This window comes from Cricetulus griseus, chromosome 8, assembly GCF_003668045.3.
Source record: "Cricetulus griseus strain 17A/GY chromosome 8, alternate assembly CriGri-PICRH-1.0, whole genome shotgun sequence".
NCBI lineage: Eukaryota > Metazoa > Chordata > Mammalia > Rodentia > Cricetidae > Cricetulus > Cricetulus griseus.
Window position 1 is genome coordinate 56,018,555 of NC_048601.1, and position 22,500 is coordinate 56,041,054.

A 22,500-nucleotide genomic window follows, 5' to 3' on the forward strand; every position below is an offset into this window, starting at 1 on the left:
GGAATTCAAATCAAAACTACTTTGAGACTCCATCTCATCCTAGATGGAGTGGCCATTACCAAGAAGACAAATGTTGGTGAAGACATGTGGAAGGGAGAATCCCTATATACTGTTGTTGGAGCATAAATTGATGCAGCTACTATGGAAATCAATGGGAGTTTCTCAAAACGCTGAATGATTTTATTTATTCCTTAAGTAGTATACTATGGAGTAGAGGGAACCCAAACAACAATGTCGGTTGATTCTAGCATAAATATGTCACTACTGACTGCAGAGGATCCTTCTGAGCTGAATTCCTTTAATATCCCTTTATTCTGACTCCCTCACCTTCCTAAGAACAATTCTTATTCTTCACCCTTTCCTTGAACTCCAGACCGATACCTCATATCCATCACTCTCAGAAAATAGACCCATTTCCTGGTCACTGAGAGCCTAGAAGGAAACAGATAGATATTCCCTTAGCACCCAGTCCTGCTCCTAAGGGTTGCATGCATTTCCTTCCTCCCATCCACGAGGGCCAGCTGCCTCCCTTTAAGGGAATTCTCCTACTTTGTCCATTCCATGCCATTGACTCTAGGCTCTTGGATGTCTTTGTTCCTCTTCTAACTTCTACTTTCCTTCTGACTCCTTCATCCCTATCTAATTTCCATTGCTTCTCCTCTCTGCTAAAACAGTCACAGAAAAACTCCAATCAAAGATATGTCAAGCACATAGAAATAATGGAAGTTTCATCCTAAGAGTAGCCAAAGCTTTTATAGCATTTTATGTTTCATGATAAATAATTTGGAGAGTGGCATGGAGACTGCAGCAGAGTCAGCACTGGTGCTAGGAGACAGCTGTGATGGTCAGGTGATTGAGGCTCAGGCCTGAAGCTAAGTGATGAAAAGAGGTCTATGTGTTCAACAATCAGAGCCAGCTCAGCTCTGTGGCCAGTGCCTTGTGAAGACACAGGTTGGTTCTATGCTGGTTGACCAGTTGGCCTCCCCATGAGGGCCAGCAGAATGGCAGTGAATTGTCAAACCCTGTGCAGATTACTGGTGCTTCTTGCCAGTCCTCAGATGAGACTGCCCTGCTACCCAGAGAGTGAATTTCACACTGAAAACTTTTAGGTACCAAATAAGTCATGTAGCCACTGAACAGAAGAGACTCTGTGGCCCAGCAGCCCCTCTTCCCTCTTCCCTCAGAGGCTGCTGAGAAGGAACTAAGTGAACAGTGATCCTTCTGAGATACTCCCTTCTTTCGGAGAGGCTGTCAGACTAATGTGACAGGTTTCCCCATCTCAAAGATACTTGTAGACAGTCCTGGGTTGGGATGGAGTTCATCTTTCTTACTGTGATATATCCACGCTGTAACAGTGTCCTGTCAGAAGGGAGACACAGCAGGTGCCTTTGGTTCAGAGCTTCAAATTGGCCATTGCCTAAATTCTTGCCACACCCTCTAGGACTCTGGGAGCCATGATACAAAGATAAAGGCAGGAAGGAAGCTGGGAAGAGACTGACATGCTCCAGATGTTCTGTCTGACTTAACAAAGTTTCTTTTCTTTTCCAGCCCACAGCTGAGGATGTCCTTCATCGTCTTCTCTACTCGAGGGACAACCTTAATGAAACTAACTGAGGACAGGTAAAGAGACTCCACAAATGCCATTTCAAAGTCTGTTTTCTTGAGGAGCCCTGAGACTTGTGCCACATGGTGTCTCAGCGGTCCATTGCTCTATCTAAGAGCTTTCTCTTAATTTGAGTCTTTACCTTTGCATGTAGGCCCTTCTGCTGGCTCACTCTGCAGTGACTTCTGATTACATTTCCTGACACTGGTGAAATGTTTTAAATGACTAGACCATGTTGAGATGAACCTTGCATTTGAATGTTAACTCCATCTGCTGAGTTGAAGCAAAATGTTGGCAAATTAGGTTCTTCGGGGATTTTGTTTTCGCCTATTTGAATTGGATTTATTTTGTAAACTAGAGTTTCAGAAATGTAGTGAACATTCCACTAGGAAGGTAAGAGCCTGAAATGTGTCCCTGTGTCATTATCAAGGATGGGAACAGTAAAGGAAAGTTGTGGCACCAAGTCATTAGGAGGAAATTTCAATGGAGCATGGGAAAATGTCAGCTTTTACAAGCATCCTCTGAAATTTAACCACATCCCACTGCACACATGAAGACCATTGGTGACAGACACGTGCCATTTATTCATAGTTATCATGATGCATGGGAAGGACAAAAGATAATCTTCTTGCATTTGTGTGACTGCATACTTTTTCTGAAAAATGAGCCATGGTTCATACAAGAGAAGCACTGTAGGGACGTGGGATTCCTGGCTGTAGGGATACCTATACTTAAATATAGGTATATTGGAAAAAGAAATAGAGGAAGGAGAAGGGTTAGTCCATCTTTTTGTTGCTCTAACAAAATACCACAGACTTGGTACTTTATGAAGAGGTTTATTTAGTTCACATTTCTGGACAGTCAGGAGTATATGCCAGCATCTATATAGACATCAGATGTGACACATGACTTCACAGCAGCAGAGACCACATGGTGTGATGGAAGCCAGAGTATCAATGACTAGGACCATTCTTCATACAGTTAAGTTGGGAAAGACTCTGGGTCCTACAAGAGCCACTTTAATCTCCTCAAGGGCCATCTTCCAGTGACACAGTTACTTCCCCTAGGCCCTACCACCTAGTGGCTGCCTCTCAGTGGCACCATACTGGGGACTGAGTGTCCAATTTACAGTCCTCAAGCCAAACCTTAGCAAGTGTAAGAAGGGCTGGAAGACTTCAGCTGATAACACCCTTTTATAGAGATGAGAATAGAATTAACAAGCTTTCTGGCTCAGACCAGCAAGTCCAAGCCACTGCCCATGGCTCTCTATGCCTTTGTTTCCATCTACAACTCCACTTTCAAATCTTCCTCCCTCAGCATGCATGCTGCTGAGATGCCCAGGAAGCCCATTTCAAAAGTAGATGCCATTCCTCTTCACAGAAGAAGGGAGTAAGACCACTCCTCCTTCCCATGGACACCAAACAGAACCCAGACTAGGCCATGGCTCCATTGTTTCCTCTTCTCCTTGCACGTTCTCGCTAAAGAGAGAACCCTGAAGTCCAAGATTTGGCAAGTTCACAACCACCGCTGTGCAAGGTTTTTGTTTGTTTGTTTGCTGTTCTGTGGCATTTACTCTCTGCTTTCTGGGAGTCCCAAGGTGCACCCCACATGGCCTTGAAGTGGGTTGAGCTCTTTCCCAGTCTTTCTGTCTGTTCTTAGTGGATGGTTTCTGCTGCCGTCTCTTGGGTCAGTGGTCCCGCCCTCTGTCATCTTCCATCAGCCATTGAGCTCCTTTACTTAATTACAGATATTTACATTTTCAGTTCTAAAATTTCCATTTGATTCCTCTTGAAACTTTCATGCCTCTGTCAAACACTGTTTCATCTTTATCTTCGTCCCAATTGTGCCTGTGCCTCACAGGATGGTCACTGTAACTGCGTTCAGGTCTCGGGACTGGTGTCACAATCCCTATGAGAACCGATCATACATTTTTAGGTGCATTTATTTGTTGAATAAGTTTTTAGGGTGTGGCTTTATTTTTGTTGCTTAAACCTTGGGGTTTCTTGGGGTTTTTCCTTCCTTCCTTTGCTTCAGTTCACTGTAACCCCGGGAGGCCACTCTTCTATCTCTAGTATAGACAGGTTTCAGTGTCCTCTCGGTTATTGAACTCTTACTCAGGCTGTTTTGGATCCACCCCTGTGCAGCACAGGAGTGACCTGAGACCTTCAGCTTTGGGCACAGAATTGGGAACCTCCTTCTGCAGCCTCTCCAGAATCACCCCAAGAATCTAGCCAGAGGGGGGTGTCTCTTGGCATTTTGGTCAGATAAGCTGCCAAGAGGCAGCCCCCATTTGAGGCAAAGCCAGAGTAGGAGGGGCCCATCTCCCCAGGATTGCCAGAAATGTTGATTTTCTCAGCCTTTTACAAGACACTTCAGCCACCACCACACCATGAAACTTGTTCTCAGATTAAGAGCACAAGGGAAAAGAGGAGGTGAAAATCTGGAACTCACTTGTGTGGGCCACCTTCAGGGTTTTGACTCCTTACAGCTTTGTGGCAGGCCATGGCTGGCTGTGGCAGGTTGGGCTTTCCTTCCCTTACACAAGTGAGGACACCGAGATACCAGAAGTCCCCTGAGGTCCAGTAACAGACCAATGGCAAGACTTGTTTCTGATCTCTGGATTCTGAACTTGGTTGAGTTGGAGTCTTTGTGAGATCATGTCCCCTTCCACGGTTTCTCAGCTTCCTCAGTTTAAGTAAGCCAAGGTCTGTGGGCCACTTTTTAGCATAGGAGAATGTATAATGCTGGCTGAAACATCATTATAATACAGCAGTTCAAAACTAATACAGATGAGTCCCTGAAAACTCCAAGTCTTAATCGTGATGTGACGTTACTTGAAACACTTCAAATGTTTTATTGTCTGGATATGTCCAAAGAGTCTAACTAGCACTTTACAGAAATCCAGAGAGTTGATGATTTAACCGAGTGTCCATGTGTCATCTGTTAACGTGGTCATATATTTCTTCTTTGTTTTACATACACCATGGGAGTAGAAGCCATCAAAAAGATTTTAAAATGCTGGCTGATTTTCATGTTTCTGGTTGTGTTTGGTTATGGTGTATTCTTTTCATGTGAAAGGGAATTCTGTCTTCTGTATATTATTCAGAAAGTTAGCATTCTTATTCATAATTGTTCTGTTATTATTACTTTTGCTTATGGCAATTTGTATTTTTTAATTTTTAAGTATTGCCACAAGTTATTACCATGCAAGATATAGGGCCAACATTTGACATTTCCCCTGTGCAGGGAACTGGTTTTTCCAGCGCTGCTGTGGAACAACCTTTTAGCCAGCCACGTAAAATTGGCCTGGGTGGATTTGGGCACTGCTTTCTGCTGTTATGGTTCCATTTTGTTTTTCTACAGCTCTACACTGAAACCACATTGTTTTAATTAGTTTCAACATCTGGAGGACCAGTCTTTCCTCATTTCTAATATTGAGCAAAAATCTCCTTGGTCTTCAGTGTATTTTTCCAACCATGTGCTTTTAGATTTTTTTCTTTAGTGTTCCAAATATTCTTGGGGTTTTCATCTGAGTCCTCTGAAAGGCTTGGTCCTGGCACCGACGGCAAGGCATCCTTACTGCTCAGTACTCACTGTTCTTAAGGTGCTTATCACTTCTTGCTGGGTACTCCAGGAAGGTTTTATTCTTTTCCTTAGTTGCATTTAGTGTTGGTTAACTCTGTTCCCTCTGTGAATGGAACATCTCCGTTACATCGCCGAGGTTGTTAGTGTTCACAGGCGTTAGTGTCTGGAGCCCATGAGCTTCTATTAAGCAGCGTAAAATGCTTGTAGAGCATCCGTGGGACTTCAACATGGACAATCAGTTCAGCCCGAGACTCCAGAAGTAACCCAAGAAACAATGTTTTGGGAGGAAATTACAGAATTTTTTCTTCTATATATTCCTCTCTGTCTCTTTGTCTCTGTCTCTCTCTGCTCTCCCATGCCTGTCCCTCACTCTTCTTCTCTGCTTTTCTTGGGTATTGTGGCTGGAACTCAGGGCTTGGTCATGTTACCCAAATGCTCCATCACTGAGCCTCATCCACAAACCTGTACAGTAGTGTACACAAACACACACACACATACACACACACACACAAACACACACACACACACACACACACACACACACACACAAACACACCATTTTTAATAAAATATTTTATTAGTTCTAACTTTCTCAGTGACTAAATGGTTTATTTCTTAAATTTATCAACACTTCTGGTTGTATGTTTTTAAATTTTATGATTTATTATTTTATATTACCATTATGGATTCGCATTCCTTCTGTTTCACCCATTTCTGTCACATTGAGATGAAGGGGATTTTATTTTTTTGGTATCTTATCTTTTCTTAATAATAAAAACTGAAAAAAAAAAGCTGGGTGTTGGTGGCGCTCACCTTTGATCCCAGCACTCAGGAGGCAGAGGCAGGTGGATCTCTATGAGTTCGAGGCCAGCCTTGTCTCCAGAGCGAGTGCCAGGATAGGCTCCAAAGCTACAGAGAAACACTGTCGCGAAAAACCAAGAGGATGATAATAATAATAATAATAATAATAATACCTGCTGTTGATGTAAATTGAACTTCAGATCTGTTGAAGTTAATACTCATTCTCACTGATGTGTCTTGTTTTCAGTGCTAACTTCTGACTCAGTAGCAGTTAGTTATAACTTTACTCTTGCTGTAGAATGATTCAGGAAGGTGCTTCCCACATGGTTTTTATTTAACCTTCACTCAGTTTTCAGAATCAACTTTTTGGTTCAAAGAAAACCATTAGGATAATTTAATTTGGGGTGTTAGTTTCTGACTTTGTTGGTTTTGCTGACGGACTGCCATGTGATCCATGAGCTGCACCCCTCATCCCCAGGCCCCCATGATCTTCTTTCTCAGAAGTTTTGAGACTTTTTCTTTATCTCAAATATCTTAAAAATTACTAATGTGATATACTTGGGTGTGAGTCATGTCATTGATGCTGTAAGTGTCTGTGTATAGTATCTAAGTCGTTCTATCTGATACTTAAACTTCTCCAACTTAACAGCTTTTTCTTTATCATCGCATCCCTTTGGTTTGCTTATTAGCATTCTGACCTACTCAAGTCTCTTATATGGTCTCAGTAGATGTTTAATCTGCTTGTTTTATGTGTACATGTGTGCACATGAATGTAAAGGTCAGGAAGGGATGTTGGGTGTCCTTCTCCGTTTTGCTCCAGCACTTTTTATTTAACTTGTTGAGATTCTTTTTATCTAATGTGTATGGATTTGAGACAGGCCCTTTCACTGAACCTGGAGCTGGTTGATTCAGCTAGTCTGACTAGCCAAAGAGTCCCAGGCAACACCCCATTCTCCCACCCCACCTTCATGGCGCTGGGATTACAGCTGCATGTCAATATGCCTGGCTTTTTTTTTTTTAACTAAAGTGCTTGCTGGGGTTTGAACTTGGGCCCTGATGCTTACATGACAATCACTTTACCGCCTGTATAACTCCAGTCTCAGTCTATCACTTTTATTGAAGTTCTCTGAGCACATTTCAGACTGGTCCTGTCATCATCGAGTTGTTGTTGTTGTTGTTGTTGTTGTTATTATTATTATTATTATTATTATTATTATTATTATATTGGCTGTTTACAGCACTCAGCTTTGTTTGCGCTTTCTCCTTTGCATTTTCGACTAGCAAATATTTTCATCTCTGTGAATGCTTTTCTATTCACAATTTTGGGGGGCATCAGTAGGAACTGGGATATTTCACAGGGGTACCACCGTTTCTCCTGTGAGTTATTTCACCATCCCTAAAATTAACGCTTGTCTTCCTGAGATTTCCTCTGAGCCTAGAGAGGGAGAGAAGGGACTGGAATCAAGTGGGTTTTCATCACTGAAAATGTTCAGATCCACAAGACAAAGAAAATTGTGAATATTGAAGGACTGTTTTTAAATCTACACACCCTCCCCCTTGACTAGAGACCTTGTAGTCATTCTGAAGAAAGAAAAGCAGGCACCAGAAGCAGAGGGTCTGCTGCAAGTGGCAAGTCACTGAGTTAGGTTTCTCTTCCACACGCTACAGGGTGGCTGGCTTAGGGTTTCCCCACCCACCACAGGGTGATTGAGTTAGGAACCCTCTCCAGACCCCTGACTCACCACTGGGTGATTGAATTGAATCTCTCCCATGGCCCACCACTGGGTAGTTGGGTTAGGACCCCTCTCCTGGCCCCTCACTGGGTGACAGGTTTAGGATCCCTCTCCTGTTGAAGCTCAGGCCATTCTCCTTGTGACCTGGAATGAGAGGATGTGTCTTCCTCTGTCCTCATCCCTGTTTCCTGCAGGGATGCTAAGATCTGGGCTTGACACCCCTACTTACTTACCTTCAGGCAGTGAAAACCATTGCTCCGTCCTGGTAGTTTAGCTGCATTGTGATGGTTTGGAAAGGGCAGTGAGTTAGATGTGTACTCCCAAAGGACTGGTTTGGACTGGAAATTTCACCTTTCTTCCAAACTTTCCAAGATCCAAACACGGAGCCAACAAAACAGCTGTGGGTCAAAGGATTATCATATCTTATTCAACCCACTGGCCTCATTTCCCTAGCAAGGAGCAGATTCCCAGAAGGTCAGGGTTGTTGGTGCTGATCCATCTATGTGCTCAGTACAAGATTTTATGCACAAATTTAAGATTTTTAACTCAGATATTTTTTCTACTTCACTGCTGCATATAGACTTCTCAGTCTACCTGCATCTACTGTATACTGCCTTCTGGTCTGCTGTCTGTGAGACACTCACATGGAACCACATATGTGTATACACGCAAATATGTGGGGAGGGCCTACATATATTCTGTAGTAAGGGCTTACCGTGTGCTAGTAAGTAGACTTTCTTCAGCTATGATAAGGGAAAAATAATGACTACCTGTGAGGCTCTGTTTAGAACTGCATTCTTTATTATATCATATTGTAGGTGGGGATATTCAGGCAGGGAAGACTCAAGGCCACTCTGCTGTGTAACTGTGGGAACCTGGATTGGAGCCCAGGAAGCATGGCCCTTGTGTCCTTGTATTTGTTGACTGTACTTGAGAATTTCCCACAATTTTACTATTACGTACAGTTTTAAATTTGAGAAAAGAGGGTTACACAGTTCACCACCCCACACCCCTGACTGCTTCGGGGAAAACAATTCCCTGAAGCCTATGCACACATTTCCTCATGGCCCTGAGAGCTCAGTGCTTCTCAGAGGAAAGAGCTGCATCACTGAGTCAGTGGAGGTGTGAGGAGGGTAGGCTGAAGGTCTTGCTCTGCTTCCGCAAGCAGGAGAGATGCCTAGAACACCAGCATGCAATGAGTGGAAATCTAGACGCCTCCTGTGCCCCCCTCAGTTACCTCAGCTTGCTGTGGCACCTAAATGTGCCATGCTCTGGAGACACATCTTCGTCTGGAGGAAAGTGATTCCACTTTGCTATTCCTGAGAGACAGGTTTCTAATCTTAATTTTTAAAGTAAGAGGGGAGAGGAGTTTCCAATATTTAGTGTTTGGAAGAACTTGAATATGCCTCCTTTTCTCTCTCTGTAAATGCTGGGAGGATTCACGATGCAGATGTGCCGTAAGTGCTCGGTGGACAGTGGTTACTATGGACAGTGCTCGGTGGACAGTGGTTACTATGGACAGTGCTCGGTGGACAGTGGTTACTATGGTGAGTGCTCGGTGGACAGTGGTTACTACGGTGAGTGCTCAGTGGAGAGTGGTTACTATGGACAGTGCTCAGTGGACAGTGGTTACTATGGACAGTGCTCGGTGGACAGTGGTTACTATGGACAGTGCTCGGTAGACAGTGGTTACTATGGAGAGTGCTCGGTGGACAGTGGTTATTATCGAGAGTGCTCGGTGGACAGTGGTTACTATGGAGAGTGCTCGGTGGACAGTGGTTACTACGGTGAGTGCTTGGTGGACAGTGGTTACTACGGTGAGTGCTCAGTGGACAGTGGTTACTATTGACAGTGCTCAGTGGACAGTGGTTACTATGGACAGTGCTCGGTGGACAGTGGTTACTATGGACAGTGCTCGGTGGACAGTGGTTACTATGGAGAATGCTCGGTGGACAGTGGTTACTATGGAGAGTTCTCGGTGGACAGTGGTTACTATTGACAGTGCTCAGTGGACAGTGGTTACTATGGACAGTGCTCAGTGGACAGTGGTTACTATGGAGAGTGCTCAGTGGACAGTGGTTACTATTGACAGTGCTCAGTGGACAGTGGTTGCTATCGAGAGTGCTTGGTGGACAGTGGTTACTATGGACAGTGCTCGGTGGACAGTGGTTACTATGGAGAGTGCTCGGTGGACAGTGGTTACTATTGACAGTGCTCAGTGGACAGTGGTTGCTATCGAGAGTGCTTGGTGGACAGTGGTTACTATTGACAGTGCTCAGTGGACAGTAGTTACTATGGACAGTGCTCGGTGGACAGTGGTTACTATGGAGAGTGCTCGGTGGACAGTGGTTATTACCGAGAGTGCTCGGTGGACAGTGGTTACTACTGTGGTTGTTGCTAGGAGTTTGATCAACAGCTAAGGGTCATCTAAATTCCTCCCCACCTCACATCATCACAGCATGTCCAACAGCAAAATCACAGTGAGTCCTGCATCTCTCTGGCTCATCCTTTTCTGAAGCATTGAACATTGGTCTATCCCTGTGTACAGAGATACAGGTGGAAATCAATTCTTCAGCATAAAGCAAGATAAACACCATTGTTTCCTTGCCTAACAGCTTTAGTGGGAATTCTTCCGTAAAAGAATGCACAGGCCTTGTCTTCACAGCACGTTTGTCTGCAATCCCCCAGCCTAAGTCACAGGAATGCTGAGGGGACAGAGTCCACCTTGGACAGTCCGCCATGAGACAGACCCTCAGACGTGCCTTTGGGAGTGCTGTGGCCCAGTGTTTCCCGGCTCTCCCTCTGGAATCCTGTGAATAGGAGAAAGTAAAATCTCCCTCTCCAACCCCAAGTTGTCATTGATATAGCAAGACATTGCCAAAAGAAAGACATTTCTTCCAAGTTTTTCACCTAAAAGTATAATATGCCAATGCTTGCATTCATATAAAATTATGATGGATGGTTTTTCAAAACTTGGAAAACCATACTTCAGGGGGAAAGTAGTGACTCCCATGTCTTGGCTGCGGTGCTCTGGGATGTGCCCAATCTCAGTACAGGAGAATGACTGTATCCAGAGCCTCATCTCTAGGCTCTAGTGTGTGTCTGCCAGCATCTTCTTCCTCCTGTGCCCACTCTAGGGTGCAGCTGTGATGCTACTATGAATTCATATATGAAAAATGCCCACTGGGGATTCTAACACATTACAGGTACTCGGCAAATGCTACTTGTCCCTCATGCTGTAAATACATAAAGGCTAAAAGTGAACAGGAACATTTCTGATGTCTGGCTGAAGGTGGGAAAACCACGTCAGCATGGTCAGGGGAATCTGAGAATGTTGCACCCCAAATCATCCATAGTCTAACGTGTTATCCATGTGTCACTGGCCCCAGTGGTGACTGCATTCTCATATGCAAGGGCAGATGCTAAATCAAGGAGTTGCTCTGTCCCACACCACCTCACTCCCCCCAAATCCTGGTTACACCCGGCGGTGACACTGTCATCTGAGCTGACACTCTTGCTGTGGTTGGGAGACCTGCTGAACCTTGCATTTAGGGCTGCCTCTGACAGGCCCCAATCACAACCCCCAGGTTCTTCTGCTGCTCATTCCAGAAAACGTTTAAATGGCTGAACATTTGGGGCATGAAAAATGTATAGAGAAAAGGATCATAAACACCCATGGCATACCTCTAGGCTTGTAAAATAGAATGTCACAGGGGATACATCCTGGGGACACAATCACTGTCTCCTTCTACAGAAAGAATTGGAGTTTGTCATCTCCATGAACACGTGTACTTTTATATCCTTAGAAACAATATACTTTCATATTGAAGTACTTATTTAATAATAAATAAATTTGTGTGTGTGTGTGTGTGTGTGTGTGTGTGTGTGTGTTGTATGTTGTTGGGGTGGCAAGCTGGATACACATGTGTATGTGGGTCCAGGCCAGAGGTCACCCTTGGGGGTCCTTCACTTGGATCTGGAACTCTAGCCAGTGAGCCCCAAGGATCCATCTGTTGCCACCTCCCCAGCATTTGGATGACAAGCACATGTTGCCATGCCTAGCTTTTGACTTGTGTTCTGGGGATCAAACTCAGGGTCCTTACTTGTGTAGCAAACACTCAATCAGCTGGGCATGCTCTTCTCCTTGTGAGGGCTGGGCTGCGCAGAAGCAGGGACTTTTATGCTCTATGATGGGGGGTGGATGAGTGGGTTGCATTACTAGTTGTTCCTCAAAGGCGGTGTGGTGTGTGAGTCTAACTCCCACTTTGATTTCAGTTCTCAATGCCCCACATCCCATCGATATCTTGGTTCTTTCCTCTAATTCTGTCTTTGCAAACCCTTCCTGCCCACATGTGCCTTGGGTTGGATTATCCAGCATAGATCTAGCATACTTCTACCCACTCCCTCCAGCTCAGCATTGCTATAGAGTGTGGACAGAAACATACTTTGTGTGGTAGAGAACTATAGCGCTCACTGTTGAGTAGAAAATTATACAAACAATGTGTAGGTTTTAAGTTGTGTGCATTTCTCAGTACTGTGATGAAGTCTAACAGCAGCCTCTGTCTTTCCTCAATGAGTCACTGTTTACCCCTTGTGTCTGTACTGTGTATGCTACCCATCCCCTGGCCACCTAGCTAGTAGTAGCTGTCTCTGTCATGGGCCGGCTGGAGTGGGACTATCTTGCTTTTGTTAAAATAGTTCTTGTTTTATTTACTGTGACTCCAATAGACAGGAATGATGGTGCGGCTATCTGTATATCCCAAAGAGAAGATCAAAGACAAGAACAAATCAATGAATTGTGGGAAAAAATGTTGCTAGTTTTCTTATCACACCTCAGACTTCAAAAGTTATAGTCCTACTTACAGTGCACTGACATGGGGAGGACAGTGATTTTTGAGGGTTGCCAACTAGACCTGAGAAGGTGTTCCAAGCAATAAGGATATACTATGCCAGGAAGCGCCAAGCTTCTGTGGCGACTTCTGCAAGAGGTCTCCTGGGGCCAGCATCACCACACCTCACTATTAGTAAGGGATGGCGTCAGAGAGCCGTGAAGAAGACTGGATTGGAACTGTAAACGTCACTGGATGAGCTGGACCTGCACACATAGGAAATGACAGTGCACAGAGGCCTCGGAGTTATCTGAGGTTTCAGGCCATCTCCTAGGGGTTGTGACATATCTCAACTGAAGTAAGGCATCTGCTATATTTTGGAGTTTCATAAACATATAAATGAAATATATTACAACAGTAGCAAAAGATGTAGTGGATGATATTGATATAAAGCATTTCATTATATGGGAAGAGGCATAAGATTAACAAAATAAGGGTGTGTATTGAAACCCAGTGACCAACTGGCGGTGGCGGCGGGGGGGGGGAGGCAGATGATGGAGAAAGAGACACCCACAACAGCTAGTTATGTTTTCAAAGGTGAATGGTGTTTGCTGAAATAGCAGGAGGTACTTGATCAAACAAAAGAATGTAGAAGAGAAACAAAAGAACTGGCCATTGCAGATAAATAACAAGACGGCAGACTTCATCCCAATTGTGCCAATATTTACAATTAATGGAAGGTGACCAACATATTTCAACCACAGGACCGAGAATGCCACACTAGAGAAAGAAGGGAGAGCCAACCTACCATTAAAAATGCCGAGTTTCCTGGACTGTCCATGCAGCTGCATTTCTCTAGAGGGTGAACTGAGGAATGGCCTCAGTTGCAAAGGGTTATTAATATGTCTTGTTTTAGGTTAGTTTCCATTGCTGTGATAAAGCACCATGACACATAAATGCCATGGGGAGGAAGGGGTTATTCTCTCTGAGCACTGTCAAGTCATACTGCAGCACTGTGGGAAGTCTCAGGAACTAAGGCAGGGAAGCTGGAGGCAGGAACTGAAGCAGGGTCCATAGAAGACAGCTTCTTATGGCTTGCCCAGCCTGCCTTTTTTTTTTGTTGTTGTTGTTGTTGTTGCTCAGCCTGCCTTCTTATACCACTCAGGACCACCTGCCCAGAGTGGCACTGCCCCAAGTGTGCTGGGCCTTCTGACATTAATCAAGAAAATGCTCTACAGACTTGCTTACAGCGTGGAGACATGTTTCTCAATTGAAGCATTGAGGCTACTCTTTCCAAATAACTCTAGATATAAAAATAAAAAACCAAGGAGGATCTGGGACATTCTCCGAAGGCTAGGAGATCAGATGCTGTCACCTGAGGCTGCACATTTGAAGATGGCAAACCCAGAGAGCAAACCCCTGGGTATTGTGTTTGGTGGTGTCTTCCAGGCTAAAGAGAGCAATAGAGCCAAGTACAAAACCGTGTGGAAAGGGACATGAGAGCAGGGGAACCCAGAAGTTGAGGACATTGTGAGAGCAGCCTTCCACACACAATTCCATATGACTCACAAGAGGTGCATGAAATAGATAACAGCAACACACTAAGGGAAAAGATAGAAAATATGCATTGTATAAACATTAATCAAGCCAGGCGGTGTTTGTACACGCCTTTAATCCCAGCACTCGGGAAGCAGAGGCAGGCGGATCTCTGTGAGTTTGAGACCAGCCTGGTCTACAAGAGCTAGTTCCAGGACAGCCTCCAAAGCCACAGAGAAACCCTGTCTTGAAAAACCAAAACCAAAACCAAATCAAAACAAACAAAACAAAAAAACCCATTAATCATAAAACTTGTGGTAGCAATATTAATATTATACAAAGTAGACTCCCGAAGAAAAACTATTTACTAGGCAAAGTTCAAAGACCATGATGTCAAAGGCAAGCTACTGATGAAGAAGACAGCAGAGGGGAAGTTAGATGGTGTTGCTAACTGAACCACAATAAAAACTCGGGAATCAGAAGTTGTGACACAGGTCAGTGTGTGATAGGCAATAGCAAAGGTGTCTCTTAGAAGAGGTAAAGGGTTTAACAGCAGTGACGAGCTTTTCTGTTTTATGAAGCTAAAAAGCAAGAAGCACTTGCCAAACTCGAATAGAAAAAAAAAGTAAAAATTCTGAGTTGAGAATATTAAAAGAATGAACTGCTAAACATTTGATAAGTTTTTGAGAGAGGAGAGACAATATAACTTACAGATATTATCAGTAACGAAAAGAGGATCTTGCTGGAGAGATGAGAGAAAACAAGGGGATATTGTCCTTTTCAGAAATAAACTCAGCAATAGACTGGGAAAGCCTTCTCAAGCAAACGCTCCGACATTCATTGTCTCTACCAACCCTTGATGGATGCCATGATCTTGTGCACAATAAGCAAATTATTACCGTTTACTTTAGACCTTGTGGTGCCAGAGTAACAGCAGAATGTCTTGACCTGTGTGGGTCTGTTTGTCACACTGCAGCCACAGGTCACCTGGAAATGCTGAGAGAACTGCTGGGTCATGAACAGTCACGTGTGACTGTATACGTGAGGCCCCAGACGAAGCATTTGAGAAAAGTCCAGCTCCACAGATGCTCCTTCACAGAGAGCTGCTACATTGGCAGTGCAGGCCTCATTTGCTGGGTTATCTCTGTGTGGTGGAGGTTATTTTTTTATTTTTTTGTTTTTTTGTTTTCCAGACAGGGTTTGTCTGTGTAGCTTTGGAGCCTATCCTGGCACTCACTCTGGAGACCAGGCTGGCCTTGAAATCACAGAGATCCGCCTGCCTCTGCCTCCCGAGTGCTGGGATTAAAGGCATGCACCACCAACGCCCTGCTTGGTGGAGGTTTTTTTGTTTGTTTGTTTGTTTGTTTGTTTTGTTTTTTGTTTTGTTTTTTGAGACAGGGTTTCCCTGTGGCTTTGGAAGCTGTCCTGGAACTAGCCCTTGTAGACCAGGCTGGTCTCGAATTCACAGAGATCCACCTGCCTCTGCCTCCCAAGTGCTGGGATTAAAGGCGTGTGGCACCACTGCCCGGCAGTGGAGGTTACTTTTACAGCACAAAAAATAAGATGGACAGAGCAGAACCTCGAGGAGGATTTCCCAGCAGAGATACAGGAAGTGCGTCCTGGTGTGCTTGTGTGTGCTGTTCCTTCAATACTTTATCAGCAGACATTATCAAAGCGCCACAGCATGACTATGGCCCCAGAAAGTCACCCTCGTGTCCACAGGGCATTTTGACTGGTCATTTCACCATCACCCTACAGGTCACCACTCTGCTGCATGCAAAGATTCTCTGGACACTAGCATATCGATGTATGAATGAATGATGCCCGGAAGCTGAACTCACTCATCTAACAGCTGCCAGCACTACACCAGTCCTTAAGTGTTATGTGTTGCAAAAGGAACATAAGATGTGTGGCTTGAAAACCCCCAGCTTCTAAGTAGGAACACTGGAGAACAGAGAGACCTCCAAGGAAAACAGGACATTTTAATAACAGCCTCTTATGGAGGATTCCCAGCCTCTCGTTTCCCAGGAAGTTAATGTTGTAGTGATAATTAAATTTCCAGAGTGGTTGTCAGCCCATAAAGGCTCCCTACTACTTTAAATTTCTAAGATGACATAGGGACTTAGTGCTAGCTGTCACAATGTCAGAACAGACCCACGGGTCCCAGGTCACTGTCTCTTCTCAGATTTCTAGATGTAATGGGAACTTGCAGAAGAGGCAGGGAGCCGTGAGACAGGCAACAAAACAGGTGACCAGTTAACAAGCTGGTGTATCAGGGAAGTTTCTAGAGACAAAGGGAGAGGGGAGGGAAGGAGGGAGGGAGGGAAGGAGGTACTTAGAACACTAACTAGCTCAGGAAAAGAAATGGGCTTAGAAGAAAAGTTCCCCCTGGTTCCCATTCTTTATTTGGCAGGAGAAAAACACAGTGAAGCCAAGGAACCTTTTCCACACCCCCAACATGCTATTTTTTAAGTTTTCTTTTTAAAGCTCGGGGTTAACATAATATTCCAGTTTTAGTGCTACCAAGAATACTCCAGGCTTTACTAGTCCATGACCAAAGAACAAGATCACATTCATTTTTCCATTTGCATTTATTAAGTTTAAAGTAATGAGTTTTGTCAGGATATTTTCTTACTTGCATGTGACACAGCTTAGCCACATGTTCCCTCTATTGTGCTTTCTGATCTTCCCATCCCACCCCCCCCCCGTTATCCCCTTCCACAGCCCTGACACCCCACATTGTACTGTTTAATTTTTTTTCTCCTCCAACTTCAACATAGAAGCAAAACCACGCAGTATTGATCTTTCTGGATGTAGCTTATTTCACCTACTGTTATAATCCCTGTTTCTGTCCATTTTCTTGGTCATAACATCTGTTGTTTATGCATTTGTATATATGTACTGTGTCTTCTATGTACATCCATCTCTTTGTGCATATCTAAACTAGTTCCCTCTCCTGGATATCATGAATGGTGTAGCCATACGCACAGCTGCACACGTATCCCTATTGCAGACTGACTGGATTCCTTCAGGTGCTACCCAGGTGTGGAATAGCTTTGCCACTGACAGTTCTTTTCAGTTTTTTGAGGAACTTGATACTGATTTCCTTGGTGGCTTCAGCCATTAAGCTCCCGCAGCAATGGAGAAGGCTCCTCTTTCCCCACATCCTCACTGGCATTCGTCATTTTCTTGGGGTAACCATTCTATCTGTGGTGAGATAGACTATCAATGTAATGTCATTTGTACTTTCCCAGTGGTTGAGGCTATTGGACATTTTTTCATGTATGCCTTGGCCTTCTGTGTTTCTTTGTTTGTAAGGTTCATTTGCCTGTTTGTTGATTGAACTATTTGTTCTTTGGGTGTTTTGTTGTTCCTGTTCTTTACAGATTCTAGACATTAATCTCTTCTCCCACTCATAGGCCTTCTCTTTGTTTGGTTGTTTCCTTCGCTGTAAAGATTTTTAGTTTGATACAATCCCAGTTTTTGTTATTATTTCCTGAGGTGCTGACACCTTTTTCAGAAGGTCTCTTGTCTTGCTTCTGATGAAGTGTTTTGCCTCTTCCTCTAGTAATTTCAGAGTTTTGGGTATTATAATTAAGTCAGTGACCCATTTGGGGTTGATTTATGTACCAGGAAAGAGGTAGGGATCAAATGACATCCTTCTGTGTGTGGATAACCCATTCTCCCAGCATCATTTGTGAAGAGGCTGTCTTCCGTCTCCAATACATATTTAAGATTTATTTTATTTTTAATTGTATATGTGGAAGTGTATGTGCACATGAATGCAGGTGTCCCCAGAGGCTGGGAGACATTAGATTCCTGTGAGCTGAAGTTATAGGTGATTTTGAGTTGTCTGATGTCAGTGCTAAGAAACCAAACTCCAAACTCTTAACCAGTGAGCCATTTCTCTAGTTCTCCAATGCATGGAGGTTTTTTGTTGTTTATTTTTTGTTTGTTTTAACACAGTCAAGAACTAGGTGGCTGTAGCTATGAGGGTTTATTTCTGAATCTCCTGTTGTTTTCTGTTGGTCTCTATGTCTGTATTTGTCACTATGGCTCTGTAGTATAGGTTGAGGTTAAGTATTGTAGTCCCCCAGCTTTGCTTTTTTTGCTCAGGATTGCTTTAGACTCCCAAGATGTTTTCTGTTTGTGTATTTTAGGATTGTATATTTACTTTCAACACCAAACCTAATTTTCAGAGAGTCTTCGTCCCCATGGCTGCCCTTTCTCCCAGCTGTTTTGTGTGTGCTCAGTAACAGACTCTGAATTCCCATCCCTGCCTCTGCTGATGGGAACTCATGAATTGCCAATCCACAGGACAAAGTTCTGCCAGGTGATGACTGGTACCTGCCCCATCCCTGCACCTCCTGTGGCCTTGTTGGGGAACACCATTCATGTCTTTATCTCTTTTACTAAATACTTTAGTAAATATGTTACTAAATACGTTATTTCTTTCTCATCAAGCAACCAAACATCACAGTTGAAATTGTGTTTTTTGATAGAATGTTGAACTGTTGGAGGTGATGGAAGAATTACAGCACAAAGGATGGCTTCCATCCACCACAAGGGCCCACTTCAGCCTGGCCTTCCACTACGTGGCCAAGTGGCCAAGTGAGGCTATTCTCTTCCCGAGATGACTGGCAGTGACGGTACATGTTACTCCTCCTACTTCACAAGATTCTGTTGAATGTCTGTTAAGTTCCAGTCACAAGACCTAAAAGACATAGCAGGGACCCAAACAGACCTGGCCTAAGAAAAGGTCAGGCTATAGAGGTCGATGACACAGAGGGTCTCTCAAAGCCAGGAGTCTAACAAGACCAGTGCAGCTGAGGCTGGGGCACTGGAGGCAGGCAGGTGAAAGGTGAGGTTGGATAGGGAGGCAGTGGTCATACCCATAGGTGTCTCAAAGCCACAAACAGAGAGGTACCTCGGGCACAATGACTTGTTAAGGGAGGGTCTTGAGCACAGGAAAGAATGGTATGATTTGATCTTCATTTTAAGAAGACTCTAACAGCCTCACACAGAGTGAGTGGAAAGTGGAATTAGAGGGGCAGGTATTATCCCAGTGACCTTTGCAAGGTCAGACGGTGGTGCAGCCCCTGGATGTGGATCCATTTCCAGATATTTTTTGCAGGCAAACCAAGACAATTTACTGATGAGTCAGGCGGTGGCCCAGGTAGGCCTCCAGTTCTTGAGGCCACCTTGGGCAGCTGGGTTCTGTTGGGACAGCCAGATCATGGTCTGCACCTTTCCCAAAGTTTGAGTGACGTGGTGTTGAGTAGTCCACCTGAAAGCAGCAACAGTGGGGACCTGTGCCAGACTCTTTCAGCATGCCATTAAAATGTTCCAACGGCCTGGTGATCCACGCCCTCCCAACCCCACCAGGCCTCCTTGTCACATCAGTTTTCATGCAGGATTGGTGTTTTCATTAGAACTTCTACCCAAACAATTGCTGGGATAAACAGGTGGTGTTTCATTCATTGGTTCGTCCATTCAAGAAAAAGCTTATCGTGAAGCTATAATAGTAGGACCTCTAGGATCCCATCTCACCCCCGGCACTGGCTAGTGATGAGGCCTTGGACAGGTTCCCGGGGGTTTTTGTGATTCAGTGTCTTTAGCTGTGGAATTGAAGAGTGATCACAAGGCTTGAGTGCGTGAGAACATCACATCGCTGGTACTCAGAAGTCTGTCTCTGGACAGCTCCTAGCAGGTGTGTGCAGTGGCCATCCAAGCAGCATCTTTGGCTTCCAGTCTCGGCTCTCCTTCTTGCCCTCTTTGAGCCCAAGGTTTATCTCTTTGATACAGGGACAATAGCACCCAAATTGAGAGGTTATCAGGAGGCAAAAATCAGCATCCCCAGGAATGATAGTCTCTTCCGACTTGAAGGCGCTTTCTTCCTGGTTTAAATTTTACCTTTCTACCTCCACCACAAAACCAAAGCAGGAGAAGGCCATCCTGAACCCTCTCACAGGCTTGTGGTTTATGAGTGAGGTGAGGGCTCAGAAATTCTGGCATAGTACAGTGCTGCTGCAGAGCTAGGAACGTGAATGTGTGTGTCTTACCCTCCAGAGAGAGTAGTTTACAAGACTCCACGTGGCTCCAGAAGCCACTCCACCTCTGTCCCATTTCCTCTTCCTGCCCCTACTGTTACGTTGACCAAACGGAGGAACAGCACACAAGCATCAGCTACCACTCACCCCTGCTTGTGTGGGAAGTATGGATGCCATGTGCTTCTTTGCTTTCAAAGCTGACTGCGCGGTTTCCTTTGGCATCGTTTGCTTGGATTCCTCCTAGCTGCTACTTTCCCACTGGTGAGTTTGGGGAGCTACTGGAGCAATACAGTATGCACATGAAAAGCACACTGGTTCATATGACTGTCAACAGCAAGGTGAAAATACTCTCATGAGGCTAACAAGATACTTTTGGGTTTCAGGGAACAGATCCGACAAGGCCTAGAAGAACTCCAGAAAGTTCTGCCAGGAGGAGACACTTACATGCATGAAGGATTTGAAAGGGTAATTCATTTCAAGACAGTTTTAAACTCTCCAGTATAAAGTGTCACATTGGAATATCATCGTAAAGATGGCTAATGAGACAAAGCATGTGTATTAAGGGGACTAATAATGACCAGTGTTAAGGGAACACGGTTTCCCCCATAAGTTCACTGACAACTACATTCAAATGTGCTAAGGAATGGATTTTTTCCTCCTTAACTGATACACACAAAGGGTTTGTTAGACAGGACTTAGATGTGACTCAGGAACTGTGTCACACACAAGTCCCCTCAATTTCCCAATTCACCAATGGCTGAGGTGGAATTTCAGTACCTTTGGCTGTAAGGAACGGTCTTTCCAAGCCTCTGAGAAGATCTCCACCCATGTCAACAGTTAGCTGACCTAAGTGTGAGAGTCACTTTACCTGAATATCAGCACTGGCATTTTGTGTGAGACCTGGGCAAGTCCTATTAAGAATCTAGACAACCCTGGCTGCAGACGAGCAACAGATCCTCAGGCCTGCATGCATGCTCTTGGATTGGCAAGCAGCATTGTGTGGCTAATGGTCTAATGGCTTCTTTGTCTGTTTTTCAGGCCAGTGAGCAGATTTACTATGAAAACAGCCAAGGTAAGACTGTCACAGAAAGCCACATTATGAAGTGTTTCATCTCTCCATGTTTGCTTCTGAAAGAGAATTTTTACGTTTAAAGTACATGTGTGACATGGTCCATAAATCTTGTACGTTCATTTTATCACAAAGAAGGGATATTGAGGAGTGCCTTGAAAGGTGGCTTCTATGGAGCCAAATTCTGCCATGCTGGGCCAGGAAACATTATTTTAAAAACAATTCAGATCTCATTATGGCTACCATCTGCAAATCGCATAAATAGTTTTGCATGATGAATTCATTAAATTAATAAACACTTGGATGGCCTAGTAAGGTTTTGGATTTTTGTGTCAGATTTAATTATCTTGTCTCTCTCTGAGCTTTGGTGGTTGAATCTGATATTTAGATCAAGTTTGACTTAAATGGCCCTTCACTCAAATATAAATGCATCAAGTATGATTGCTTAATGAAGTCCTTAGAAAAGAATATAATACTGTCATTCTTCTAGTCTCCCTCGTGGGGAGCATTCCAGGATGTCACACTAGTCTCTTCGATGGGATTCCATATAACTGTGGGGACTTTCCTCCTAATAGCCACTTCCTGTTTGATTGTAATTAAACTGCTGCAAATAGGTTAGGCCGAGCAAACTTGCCGAGCAAAATCAATTGTAAGTACTGTTACTGGAAGTCTAAGTCGCTTTGGAAGTTCCAGGAGATTTTGCCAACAGCTGTAACACTTCTGGTCAGCTTGCAAGTTCTGATAAATATTATGTTTTGGCAAACCGTCTTCCAAGTGTGGTGTATGTGGTCAGCTATGGCATTCAAGAAGGACCAATACAGTCCAAATGTGGAATTTGCCCCAGGCCCGGGGGCCACTGGTCATTGGAGCTGTTTGCAGTGACTGACTGGTTGGGCAGTCATGTCACAGGGTCAGCCTGTATGTTGGGATGAGGTTGAGAAATCCAGAAGTCTGACCCTACAAAACTCATGCTGGAGTAGCTTCCACACCCCAAATCAAGACTGGTGATTATCACCATGTTCCTTTTCGGCGATCGAATTTATGAGAGGTAAAATCTCAGGGATTCGTGAGGGTGTCCTGGGGGTACAGGACAAGTGAGAGGGTCTCTGTGGAGGTGTCTGTCCTGGGGGTACCAGACAAGTGAGAGGGTCTCTGTTGTTTTTGAGCAGGATACAGGACAGCGAGTGTCATCATTGCACTGACAGATGGGGAACTGCATGAAGATCTCTTCTTCTACTCAGAGAGGGAGGTGAGTGACAGCCGCTGTGTCTGTGTGGACGTGGAACTGGGCATG

At 44.4% G+C, this 22,500-nt stretch overlaps 1 protein-coding gene across 1 annotated transcript in view; it reads left to right on the forward strand.

The window, feature by feature from the left end:
* Nucleotides 1-22,500, forward strand: part of Antxr1 (ANTXR cell adhesion molecule 1) — a 185,784-nt gene that overhangs the window by 25,064 nt on the left and 138,220 nt on the right. Inside the window, exons 3-6 of the mRNA XM_027428734.2 lie at nucleotides 1,549-1,620; nucleotides 20,521-20,602; nucleotides 21,176-21,209; nucleotides 22,376-22,455. Coding sequence (XP_027284535.1) covers nucleotides 1,549-1,620; nucleotides 20,521-20,602; nucleotides 21,176-21,209; nucleotides 22,376-22,455 — 268 coding nt within the window. The remainder of the gene's footprint in view (nucleotides 1-1,548; nucleotides 1,621-20,520; nucleotides 20,603-21,175; nucleotides 21,210-22,375; nucleotides 22,456-22,500) is intronic.